The sequence below is a fragment of the Eimeria tenella genome, genomic scaffold, assembly GCF_000499545.2.
Source record: "Eimeria tenella Houghton genomic scaffold, Eth_scaff118, whole genome shotgun sequence".
Lineage (NCBI taxonomy): Eukaryota > Apicomplexa > Conoidasida > Eucoccidiorida > Eimeriidae > Eimeria > Eimeria tenella.
The window spans coordinates 26,772-39,110 of record NW_013541483.1 but is presented as its reverse complement, the minus strand read 5'-3'; the positions used below and the strand labels follow the sequence as shown (position 1 = coordinate 39,110).

Genomic DNA, 12,339 nt, shown 5'->3' with positions numbered 1-12,339 from the left:
AGCCTCGGGCCCCAAAGCGCAGTGTGCAGCATGAAATCTGCGTCCTCTTTGCGCAATAAAAATTGTTGACGGCTTTTGTTTTTGAGCAATTGGAATATTTGAATCAATGGACTCTAATTTTGAGTGGCATTCCCGCAGCCGCCTCGCGGAAGCCGGCTGGTCCACCCGCGCAGTCGTCGGCCACCTTGCGCATTTTCGGGACTCTTTTGCGCATTCGCCGCTGCTTTTAAGCTTGATCTTCTAATTAAAATCAAAGAGGAGAGGATTTAATAGCGAATTTCGCGTTTTATTCCTCCCACTGGGTTTGTTTTACCCGTTGTCGGCCCATGTTCTGCACAGAGTTTCGCTGTCGCCTAGCTCCCACCGCGGGCTCGAGTGCCTCCATGGGGCGTTTTCGCGGATCTCATTTTCGAAAATGAAACGCGTTCTTCTTGGACTTTGTGGAATCTACCTTTTTGTTGCTTCGGCGTGTGGCCTTTCCCGGAAATCAGCAGACCTGCGCCTCCCAGCTGGCGTTGCTGCTGAACGGCGCGCGCACTTTGCTGCTGCTGCGCCCCTCAGAGAAGCCTCAAAAGAAAATACGAGACTCTACACAATTATACAAAATGAAAAAGGAGATAATTGGGACAATAGGCGCTCTTTAGGTGCAGCTTTCCCGGCAAAGGGGGCTCGGGGCCCCCCCAGGCGCCGTGCTGCAGCGGGAGCCCTGCGGCAGCAGCATCTGAAGCTGCAAGATTTCAGCACCGAAGATGTGGAAAACAAAAAAGACATTTTTCTCCAATTAAAGGGAGAAAACGAGCCCGCTAGCTCTGCTGCTGCTGCTGCTGCTGCTGCGGGAGAGCCGCCAGCCAACGGCCAGCAGACAGCAGCAGCAGAGAAGCCCAAGGCTGCAGACAACTCTGCAGCGCCTGCTGCAGAAGGCCCTGCTGCTAATGCTGCAGCCTCTGCTGGAGCAGCCGATGCAGCCTCTCCCCCAACTCGTGCTGTTGCAAATGACGCAACAGCTGCAACAAAATCTGCTGCAGCAGAGACGGCTCCACCCGTTCCGGAAGGTGCTGCTCCATCACCCGAAGCTGCTGCTCCACCAGCTCCTGCAGGAGGTGCTCCTGCAGCAGATGCTCCTGCAGCAGCTCCTGCAGCAGACACTGCTGCAGCAGCTCCTCCAGCAGATGCTGCTGCAGCAGCTCCTGCAGCAGATACTGCTGCAGCAGATGCTGCTGCAGCTCCTACAGCAGAGTCTGCTGCAGCTCCTACAGCAAAGACTGCAGCAGCTTCCACATCCGAGGCGGCTGCTGCTCCTACAGCAGAGGCCGCTGCAGCTCCCTCAGAAGACACTGCTGCAGCTTCCGCATCAGAGGCTGCTGCAGCAAAAGCTGCCATAGCTGCAGCAGCAGAGAGCGCGCCGCCTGCTCCTGTAGATCTTCCTGCGGATTTTAAGTGGCAGCTTCCGCCTCGGTCCCGGAAGAAGTCCAAAGATGTGTTCAAGTCGTTTGCACTTGACCTGCAGGAGAAGCTGGCGCTGCACGACTCTGGAAAGTCCTATTTCAAGAAGCAGCGGCACTTCGTGGGCCCCACTGCTGCTGCTGAAGGGCTCAGCAGCAAAATGTGCAGCAGAGTGCTGGTGCGGGTGGTGCAGCAGCCGTCGCCGGGCTCGCTGTTCTTCTCTTCTGTCATGGCGCGGCTGGGCTCGGCTTTCCGGAAACTTCGAGCTGCAGGCCGCATTGTGAAGCTGAAGTTGAATAAACTTTTTGTTTCCAAAGGGAAAAAAAAGTCCAGCAGCAAAGCAGTGCAGTGGATCAAGAAGATGGCCAGCAAGGCCTGGGCGCGAATGTGCACCATTCTGAAACGCATCTTGACAACTGTGATCCGCTTTCTTCCTTTGATCCTTTTCATCACGAATATTGCATTTGTTTCCGTTTCCATTGTTTCCTTCGTGGCTGCGCCCAACCCGCTGAGCTTGCTCGCGATGATTTCGACTATTGTGAATCTGCTTTCCTTCGTCTTCAACAGCGCCATGCAGATGCACATGAAGGAAGTGACGCAGCAGTCTTTGGGCGAGAACTCCGAAGAAAAAGACATGGAGCTTTTTGGCCTCAGGTGGGGGGAGTTGACTGCGGAAGAGGCCCTGGGAGGCGAAGACTTGAAGCAGCGGGAGCTGGAAGAGGAAGTGACCTCTTCTGCGGCGAAGACAGAAAGCAAACCACAGAAAGAAGAAACCAAAAGACCAACAGAGCCGTCTTCAGAGGCTCAGACGGCAGCTTCCTCTGATGCAGAGGGAAAACAGCAGCAAAGCGCCGCGCAGCGAAAAGCTGCAGAGCCCGAAGCAGCAGCGCGGAGCGCAACAGCAGCAGCAGCAGAAGAAGCGAAAGCTGTGGGAAGCTCCGCTTCCCTGGCAACGGAAGAAAGCCAAACCTCCGGAGGTCAACGAGCTCCGACAACTTCGGAAAACGTGCGTCAGATTATGTTGAAACGCATCAAGGAGAACAAAGCGCAGATCAGTTTCGAGAAGGCGAAGGCCCAATTCAAGAAAGCCAAGGCCGAAAAAGCAAAAGGAAAAAGAAGAGCGTGGAAACTGGCAAAGACCAGCGTCAGACTCACTGCAGAAGCTCTTAATGTTGGACTTCACAAAGTGCTCGCGCGCTTCGGCAGAGCCTGGCAGTGGGCAATGGTAAGACAAAGAGCGCATTTTGGCTCATTTAACGCGATTCTTTGCCATTTAAACGCATACTTGTGCTTAGTTTTACTCAATAAGTACTCAGTTTGCAATTTAGTTGCCTCTCCTTCCGTTTTTTGCCTTTTCGGGCCCGCAGGAGGTTGGCCTCAGGAAGATCATCCGGCATTTCCGCATGCTGAAACTGTTCGGGGTTGTGGCAGCTTGGTTTGAAAAGGCAGAAACCTTTATTCGTTGGTTTGGAGGCGAAGGAAAGTTTTACTTTGCCATTTTCGACACTTTCAGGGGCTCTGCTTCCTTTTTAGTTCAGAATGCAGACAAGATTTCCGCCTTGGTCCGGGGCACGATTCACTTTTCCGTGTCTGCACTGGACTCTACTCTCTTTCTCGCCATGCTTTTAAACGCAATCACCAAACCCGTTTATGGCCTTTACTTTGCCTACCAAGGAATGCTCGAAGATAAGACAAGAGTGCAGGCGCTCGAAGAGTTTCAGTCCAACAAAAAGGCTCTAACGAACTTCTTGCTGGGCACTGCAGCCGTGCAAGCGCAAATGGGGTAACAAGGCAACGCAAATTAATCTTTCTTTGAACTAATCTTTCTTTAAATCACTCTTTCTTCAAATTAATCTTTCTTTCGATCTCGCTAGCTGCTGCCCACGCTAATTTGCCAGCGGACATGTACTGTGTAACTTTTCGCATTAGCAGGGCAAATTGCAGCAACGAGAAACGCCGATCTCAATCGCATTTCATCCTTTTACAAAATTGTTTACCATTTATTAGCAATGTGAACCATTTAAAACTCAAAGTTGGGGCATTTGTCTGCGTGTTTCCGTTCTAAATAATCTTTCAGAGAGGAAGCAGCATTCCAAGTTCCAGGGCACGAACTGCAGGAAATGATTTTCGTAGGTTTTGCAGCAATTCAAAATTACCTCTTTTTAAATCCTCGGTTTAAACCTTAACCTCTAAGCCATTAAATTAAATTAAATCGGGAAGGGCTTTTCCTTTGCTTCTGTGGAGTTGTTGCGTCACCTCTTGTTCTCATTTGCTTCTTTTTCCTGAAGATCCCTTCCGATAGACGATTTATTTATTTATTTTTCATTTAATTGCACTTTATTTTGCATTTCTTTTTGCTGCTGCAGCACATGTCCTACTTGGAGCAGTACAAAGCCTACGACTTGGATGCAGAGAAGCTGCGGGGAATGAACCCTCTGCAGGCTTATGCGTTTCACGACCGCATTGTGCGTCTCAACACTTTGCTGAATAAAATGAATAAAGAAGAAAGAAAGAAATTTGAAGGCGTTTTCAAAGACTTGAAGGAATGGAATATCGAGGAAACTGCGACAGCTGCAAGAGACGCGCTGCTCAACCATGTGCAACATTGTGTCTTATTAGGTCCGTTTTTTGCACTTTTTTCATTGGTATTTATATTTATTCACATTTAATATTTGTTTGTCTATGTCTGCATCTATAAAATATGTTCAAATTCGCAAAATGCATGCATTGCAACTACATTGGCAGATACACAAAATGCGCTTGTTTAACCTCATATTTGCATGCACATGAACATTTGTGTGCATATTTGTAGAGGCAATCTACTCTTTATAATTTATTATGTTCTTGCCTATAAATATGTATATCTTTGTTTGTGTATCTATTTATATATGCGGGAACTGCTGAAGACTTCAGAGTAATGCCTTTTTCGTGCCTTTTCTCCTTTGCTGTGCAGCTTGAACGCAACTTCTGCTAATCTTCACCTCTGTCTTTCTTTTCGGGTTATCTTGTGCTATTTCTCCTTTTATTGTTGCATTTTCTGAAGGTTTTATTTCGTCTTGTCTTATCCAAGTTTTCTTTTGTTGCATTTGCTGCAGCCTCTCACAGGGAGCTCCGCCGCCGCATCTACATCAGCGCGTACAGCTTCCTCAGCAAAACTGGAATGACAAGAAGAAAAGCAAAAGGAATGAGCCGCTCCTTTTCAAAAAAGATTACCCACACTCTCACTTATTCGCGTAAGCCAGTTGCTGCAAATGGGCCACGAGCTTGGACTCAGCCTCAGAGATTAAGCAGCTGGTCTTGAAGCTAAATCGCAAGTTTCAAGCTTCAGAGTTGCATGCAAAGTTCCCAACTCATTTCCTCGGGGTTTAGGGCTTAGGGTTTAGGGTTTAGGGCTTAGGGTTGCAGGTCTCGAATGTATTTAAGACACATCGGGGAGAAGGAATGCGTCGGTGTTCATGGCTTGTGCTTTATGGCTTGAAATTTTGAGAACAATTGCATAGTCTGCTAGAGAATGCAGAAGGCCTATTAATTAATTTCAGTTAATTAATTACTTTTAATGCTTATTTGTCGTTTTAAAAGCGATTTGTAGCATCCGATCAGCTCCCGTTGATTTTCTGTTTGCGCTTTCTTCTTTGTTTGAACAGCAACGCTGGCCTCGAACCCCAGCCGCCTCATCTTCGAAGTCCGCCAGGCCATGATGGGCAAATATGTTTCTTTTCTTGTGCCCGACAACGCCGGGCGACTCGCGATGATTGTTTATGACATTGTCGTTGATGTGCTCGGCAAGGAGATCGCACGTGAGGCCTCTGAGCGTGGACATGCATGCAGATACATGCATATGCATGCACTTTTGAATCTATATACACACATGCATGTATCTATATATGTATATATGTATGTAATATAAATATATATATATATATATATATATGTATGTTTGGTGCATATAATGGATAGAGGCACTCAGGACTATTTACACGACCATGCAACACATACAACCTTGCATACACTGATTTGCACGCATGTTCGCATTCATATTTGTTTATGCATTCATTTACCTCGAAAATATATATTTCGAATGAAGTATTTGAAAGCATTTGCCTAAATCCACGCATGCAAGCTGCCAAGAGGGCAATCGAATGCCTGCAAATGTGTTCTGTTGCAGATGTAAAGAAGAGCCAGCATATCTACATATAAATTAATGGACAAATACCTGTGGCAGTGTACAGATATAAACATTTATATTTTTATTGCTAATTCAAAAAGATATACCCGCAAAAACATGCATGCACACCCTTCTCTTATTTAGCTTTGATGAAAGATTTCACCGCTGTCTGGTGATGACAATATCGAATTAAAAGGCCTGTTTATAGATTTTTCGCCTTTTTGTTTCTTTTTGCTTTTGCTAATTTGCTGATTTGGTTTTATTGATTTGTGTTTTCTGCACAGTGGAGGTTCCTGCTGGCGGAGGCAGCGTGGTGGACACTTCCTCCATTCACGTGAACTTGTTGCCTTTTCGCTCGTCTCTGAGCCTTTACCACCTTTACGAGTCTTTGCAAAAAGTATTTACTTTTTCTTTGACTCCTTCGGAGCAAAGAAATGTGTCTTTACACGCTCAACTGGGGCAGATCATCACGCAGGACACCTGCGAGCCGATCCGCCCGGTTATTGCAATTCTGCCCCAAAGAGATGCTGCAATTATCCGATTTGGGCAAGACAACTGCAGCAAAATAGCAGCAGCATCTTTTTTGAAGTCGCAGGCAGAACCAGTGGTCAGGAGGTTCATCAGAGAAAGCGTTTTCGAAATCACCAAAGACCAGTGCGCTCCCTACGAGACCGAAGGTGAAGCGCTTTAATTGCTGCTCTTCCACCTTAATTGCTGCTCTTCTACTCATGCACAGATATTTTAAACAGTTCATTCTTTTTGATTTAATTTAAACTTGCATTCAGCTCTCACTTCATAGAACAAATGGATATGCTTGCTGCTGCCATGCTGAGCTTATCTCTGCGCCTAAATTCTGCTTTTTTTCCGTTTCTTTTGTGTGTATATGAAATAAATTGGCATTTATTTAATAAAAAATTAAAATCACACAAGTTAAGCATTTCAATTTGCTTGTTTCTTGCTATGCGGGTCCTATTTTTTGTGTTCAGTTTCCGAGGCGATCGACATCGCCATTGACCAGATTTTGGTTTCCAATCTTCCTCAAGATCAACATGAAGCTGCAATTAAACACTCAGTGGAGGAATTGGGAGATAAATATTCTCATATTGTCGATGCTGCCAGAGACCTCGCCACAGCTGCGCAGCCAATTCACGTGAAAACATTTCGCACGTTTCGGCTGCTGCAAAATGTCGCAATGGCTTACGGTAAACACAAATATAAATAAACAAATACACAAATAAATAAATAAATAAATAAACAAGTATTTGACATCTAATTCGGACATCTTCAATTCAATTTAATTACTTTAACTCTTTAATTCAAGTGCGAGCTTTTCTGTCGGGCTTATTTTGTTTGCTGTGATCATTGCGCTTATTTGACCTGAATTTGTACTTTTTTGGACTTCTTTGTCTAGGTTTTTGAGTTATTTTGTACATTCAACTTATTGCATGCAACTTACTGCATTTGGTGCCAGAATCAAGGGGAAAGAAGATGGAAATAAATTGTATTCTTTGTTCATGGCATTTATTTTCCCCTCTTCTTTCGTCTTTTTTATATTTTAAATTCATCGGCCAATTATTTTATGCTTTTTACTCATGTATTTGCCTTGAGACTGCGAAAAGTGCCGGCAAGCATATCTTTTTTTAATATCGATTTTGAGTGTTTTTCGAAGTGACAAACGCAAAAAAGCTTCACTGCATCTCTTGAATTAACTTAAACTCTTTTTATTTCTTTTCTGACAGAACAACAAGCCATATTTAAGGCGATGATCGAGGCAAGGCTCAGGAAACACTTTGGGGTTTCCACAGGCTTCAACTCCCAAGTGCCTGCCCTGGTGCAGCAGCTCTACATGGAGTTCGAAGAAACCAAAGCTTGTGAGGCAAAACCGAGAAATAAATTCAAAAAATGAATATAATTATACTAAGTATAATCATTAGGCGGATAATAATGTTAATAAAAGATTAAATTTGTTTCGCAAGCTGAAGATGGCGCTATTGCTTACAGTATCCAGCCGCAGCAACAGCCGCAGCACAACGAGTGGACTGTGAATAGCAAAAATTGGAAAAAAGGATAATATGGAAAATAGGAAATGAAACAAACCACAATTTAGGGTCTAGGGTTTAGGGTTTAGGGTCTGGGGTCGGAGTAAAGGCGCTCTAAACCTGTCTCAGGAGGCCAGCAAAGGATATTGGATTTATTTCTTTTTCAATTTTTCTCGTTTTCTCAGACTGCAAACACTGCGCCGTGAGATATTTCTCGGAATTAATTCAAAATTCAATTTCGGAAGTTACAGATAAACAAGAAGAATCATTCTTGACGAAACTTTTCGCCAGAATATTCGCATCCGCCATTATGCAGCATATTGAGGCAACCATTCCAGGTAGAGCCATCAACTGTAGAGTTTACTATTAATTATACTTCTTTTTTTCCTCAAAAATAGTTTAAATTGGGAAGAAAACTTTTCATTAATGCCTTGTTGTGTCATGCAACAGGTTCCTTGCTTTGCGAGAGAAACTGTCCGCATGCAGCTATTTTCTGCATTTTTCCGCTATTTCTTTCCCCAAAACATTTCAGCTTTTATTCTTTTTTTCGTAATTTTACAATTGTTTTAATTACAAAACGAAAGGACTATCAGGGGCAGGCTAAAGTGTTTGTTTTCCACTTCCGCGGCTTCCCGCTCTCTCGTTTTTCTGTTTTCAGTTGGGCCTGAACCAGAGCACTCGCCAGAGTACAATGCGGAGATTCATTTTTTTGCGATAAGTAAAAAAAAACAGAAAATTAATAAATCCCAAAAAAGTGAATCGAACTAAAATAAGCAGCAGCGCAGCAGTCCTTGCGGGCCTGTTTTGCTGCCTCCCCAATGTTGACAATCCTGGCCATAACAGTTTTCAGTCCAATTTCTTTTGAGTGAATCGTTTGCACTTCTCTCTCTCTCTCTATATATATATATATATATGTATATATATGCAAATATATGTACATATATATATATGTATATATATATACTCCTCACTTGTGGAATATGCCCAAGTTTGTCAGTCTTCAAATCTGTATTGGCAGCAGCTTGAGGCTGCAGCACAAAGCAAACTTTCCATGGACAGCTTTTAATATTTAATTCGTGCAAATACTTGTTTTATGATTTTACGAATTTGCATAAATTTGCATTTCTTCTCATTCGAACTGGACTCGCAAGTTCTGGTGCATTCCCTTTGCAGATTTGCCAGCTATAGACCCTTTGGCCACAGCTGTTGGTGAGTAATTCAATTTCCTATCAATTAAACAATCAAACTGGGTTAAATAAAGAAAATACTTTTTAATGAAAGTCTAAATAATCCGAAAAGTGTGAATTGAGGGCCTAAACTGCAGGGCTGTTTCCACTTCAGCAGCAAGTTCGTTTCCAGTGCTTGTACTGGTGTCTGTTTCTGCCCTTTTTTGGTCGTTTTCCTTCGTTTTTCTCTTTTTTGTGTTTATATTATTGAATTGTACATGTTTATTATACAAAACGTTGTTTAAATGCATCAATTGTGCATTTGCTGCAGTAAAATTCTTCTATTACTCTCCCGAGGGCGAAAGCGAGGCCACGCTGGAGGTGCTGCTGGGCCAGTCGCTGGCCGCAATCGCCCAGGGGCTGCACGAGGCGCAGCAGCAGCAGCAGCAGCAGCAGCAAAGCAGCAGCTCAGACGTGGTGCACCGTTTGCTGCAGTTTGTGCGGAAGAAGTCTTCCTACGAGGACGAAATGGCAGCTGCGCGCCGCGAGGCTGAGGAACAGCAGCAGCAGCAGCAGCAGCAGCAGCAGCAGCAAGAGCCGCCAGTAGATGAATCTGAATTGTTTCCAATGCTTAACCGCGCTTTTCACACTGTCACGGAAAACGTCAAACAGCTGAAAAGCAGAATCATCGATTATCTCAAGTATGGACAGCACTTTCCAAGTAAGAAATCTGCAGAAACTTGAAAATGCAAAAAGCGAGAAACCCTCATTTTGTCTTTTTTTTTGTTTAATTGTTCCTTTTACGCTATTTACTTGCTGCACTTCTTTTGATTTTCCTCTTTTTGTTCTTTTGATTTAAATTTAATGTTTTTATTCCGACAAATAAAGCCAAATAGACTTTGTTCAAATGGACTTTGTTTCTGAACTTGCCTGCCTTTGCCTGAGGACTTTCTGGCGGCGCGTCGGGCTGGCTGACATGTTTCCTTTTCCAATTTTCATTTTATTTGATGTATTTTATTTATTTTGATTCGTTTTAATTTATTTTAATTTATTTTTAATTTATTTTGCTTCCCAGGGAGTTCTATGTGCTCCGACACCCACTCTCCCGCCCTTTTGCGCTTTTCAACTGGGCTTTCTGGGCGCCTCACGGAGGCTCTGGATGCGGCGGCGTGAGTGGCCCTACTTGGCTTTTAAAAGCCTTTAAAACTGAACAGATAAATAATAAGAAGTAAATAATGAAAGGGTTTTAAATAAATAGAAAAGCATACACAAGTAAGGGTTCATAATCGCACTGGTGCCGTTCTGTGGACGCATGCGCCGCATACAGATGGACTTAAATGCAAGTGCAAAAGAAAACGAACAAATGAATAATTAAAGTCGATTCTTTTTTAAATTTATAATTTGGCTTTTTTTTCTGTTTAATTTCACCCCCGACAAAGTGTTTTTGGTGCATCTTTGTTGGTTTTATGTAGATGTCTACTTGTGCAAAAGAGACTGTCGTGCAGAATGAGAAGGTGAAAACAAATAAACGGCTAATTGCATTAATTTGATGTCAAATTTTAAGAAGTTTATGGTTTCACTCAACTAGGAAATAAGTTTTTGCCGTCGTTTTGTCCAATAAGTAGATGAAGAACTAAATGAAAAACTCCTTTTCAAAAAAGGAATAAAACATGAACAAGTCTAGCTCACGGGCCACTCAGGTGCTCCAGGACTCCGAGTTCAACGGGCCACAGTGTCTAAGCCTTCGCGTCTAGCTTCTAGACTTCAGGGTTTATCATTTACTACTTAGAACTCGGCGTTCAGGGTCTAGGGTTTAGGGTTTAGGGTTTGGGGTTTGGGGCTCTGCAGGCGAAAGGTGCGGGGCCGCGCGTTTCGGCGGCGCGGCCGCCGCGGCTCCGTTTCGCTTTTGGTGTTGGACGTTTTGGAGTTAATTGAAAGTTTGAATTTGCACGGAGTGGACGGCAGTCGATTTTTGCTGGACCTTCGCTACAGCTTCCGGCCCCAGCCCCCGCCAACCAGTGAGCTTCCCGCCTTCAGCTCCACCGCGGGCAGTTTCCTTCGCCACTTAGCGCCGATTAATTCGCAAAATGGGGAATTCGGAGGGGGGTTGGGAGTTTCGGGGGAAAAAACGACAAATAGAGCCTTTATTTCACTTGAAATCGATCAAGTGCCAAAGCGCCGGGATTTTCGTGCAAGTTTCTCCGATTTTCAAATTTGAAAGTGTTCATTGTGGATTTCGTTCGTTTAATGTCGATTAATTTGTAAATTGTCAGGGAATTTGAGGGGAAATTCGGGATTTTTGGAGAAAAAAACGGCAAAGAGAGCCTTTGATTCACTTGAAATTGGTTAAATGGCGAAATGCTGGGGAATTTGAGGAAACTTTCCATGATTTCTCAAATAAAATGATTCAAAGTATCTTTTTTGCATTTAATGTTAATTAAATTGCAAATGTTGGGGAAAGATTGGAGATTTTTCGAGAAAAAAAGACAAATAGAGCCTTTAATTCACTTGAAATCAACTAAATGTGCCGAAAAGTGGGGGAATTTAAGGAAATTTTCCATGACTTTTCAAATAAAACTGTTAATTGTGTCTCTTATTCATTTAATGTCATTTAAATTGCACAATGTTGGAGAATTTGAGAGGAAAATCGGGAACTTTTCGAGAAAAAGTGGCAAATTGGAACTCTAATCCACTTAAAGTTAGTTCAATGGCGAAGAATTGAGAAATTTGGAGAAGCTTTCCCTGATTTTTCAATTAAAACAAATTAAAGTGCTTTTTAATCACTTAATTTGGATTAAATGGCAAAAAATGAGTTATTTGGGGAGAGAATTGGGGATTTTAATGCAAAAAAACAAATAAGACTTTTTTCATTTAAAACTGATTAAACGGTAAAAAGGTGGGGAATTAATGCAAGCTTTCCAGGTTTTTCAATTAAAGCAATTAAAAGTAATTTTAATTAATTGAAAATCAATTGAATGAAATAAATAAATAAATAGTTTTCAACGGTTGTGACGAGGAGGCTCATGCTGCAGCTCTTGCTGCTGCCTGCAGCAGCAGCAGCAGCAGCAGCAGCAGCTGCTGCTGCTGCTGCGTTGTTGTTTGGGACTTTGCTGCTTCACTTATTTGATTTGCTGCTGTGTGTTGGCGTTTCATTCTGGCGTTTGCTGCGCTGCTTTTTGTGCTGCAGCGTCTTCAGCAGCAGCTGCTGCTGCTGTTGCTGCTGCTGCTGCTGCAGCGCCGTCGGCAACGGAAGACATTGGGTCTTCCATTCTCGGGCAGCTGCGTCTTCAAGGAAATGAAAAGTAGCAAAGTTGCTGTTGTGTCTGCAGAAGAACAAAATGCAGATTCGAAAAGGCTTTCCGACTTTTTCTCGTTTGCAGAAAGTGCAAAAGCTGCACTTTTCGCATTTGATGCAACTGTTCGCCGCTGCTTTTCCAGTTTTATTATTTAATTCATTCATTTATTTGTTTGTTATTTATTGGCATTTATTTTATAGATGGCAAATGTTTGTTTGTTGCTTCTTTTC

The 12,339-nt window shown here is 43.3% G+C and overlaps 2 protein-coding genes across 2 annotated transcripts; both read left to right on the top strand.

The window, feature by feature from the left end:
* Window positions 1-415: 415 nt before the first annotated feature.
* On the top strand, window positions 416-3,230 carry ETH_00016425 (uncharacterized protein; the record flags this gene model as incomplete). Its single annotated transcript, XM_013373022.1, has 2 exons — window positions 416-2,668; window positions 2,811-3,230. The coding sequence occupies 2 exons, from the start codon at window positions 416-418 to the stop codon at window positions 3,228-3,230; spliced, it is 2,673 nt and encodes an 890-aa protein (XP_013228476.1).
* A 582-nt stretch (window positions 3,231-3,812) lies between these two features.
* Window positions 3,813-12,119, top strand: ETH_00016420 (uncharacterized protein; the record flags this gene model as incomplete). The annotated part of the gene is made up of 11 exons (XM_013373021.1): window positions 3,813-4,062; window positions 4,539-4,676; window positions 5,088-5,240; window positions 5,893-6,285; window positions 6,595-6,810; window positions 7,348-7,479; window positions 8,821-8,856; window positions 9,145-9,534; window positions 9,889-9,982; window positions 10,662-10,831; window positions 12,001-12,119. The coding sequence occupies 11 exons, from the start codon at window positions 3,813-3,815 to the stop codon at window positions 12,117-12,119; spliced, it is 2,091 nt and encodes a 696-aa protein (XP_013228475.1).
* Between the last annotated feature and the right edge of the window lie 220 nt (window positions 12,120-12,339).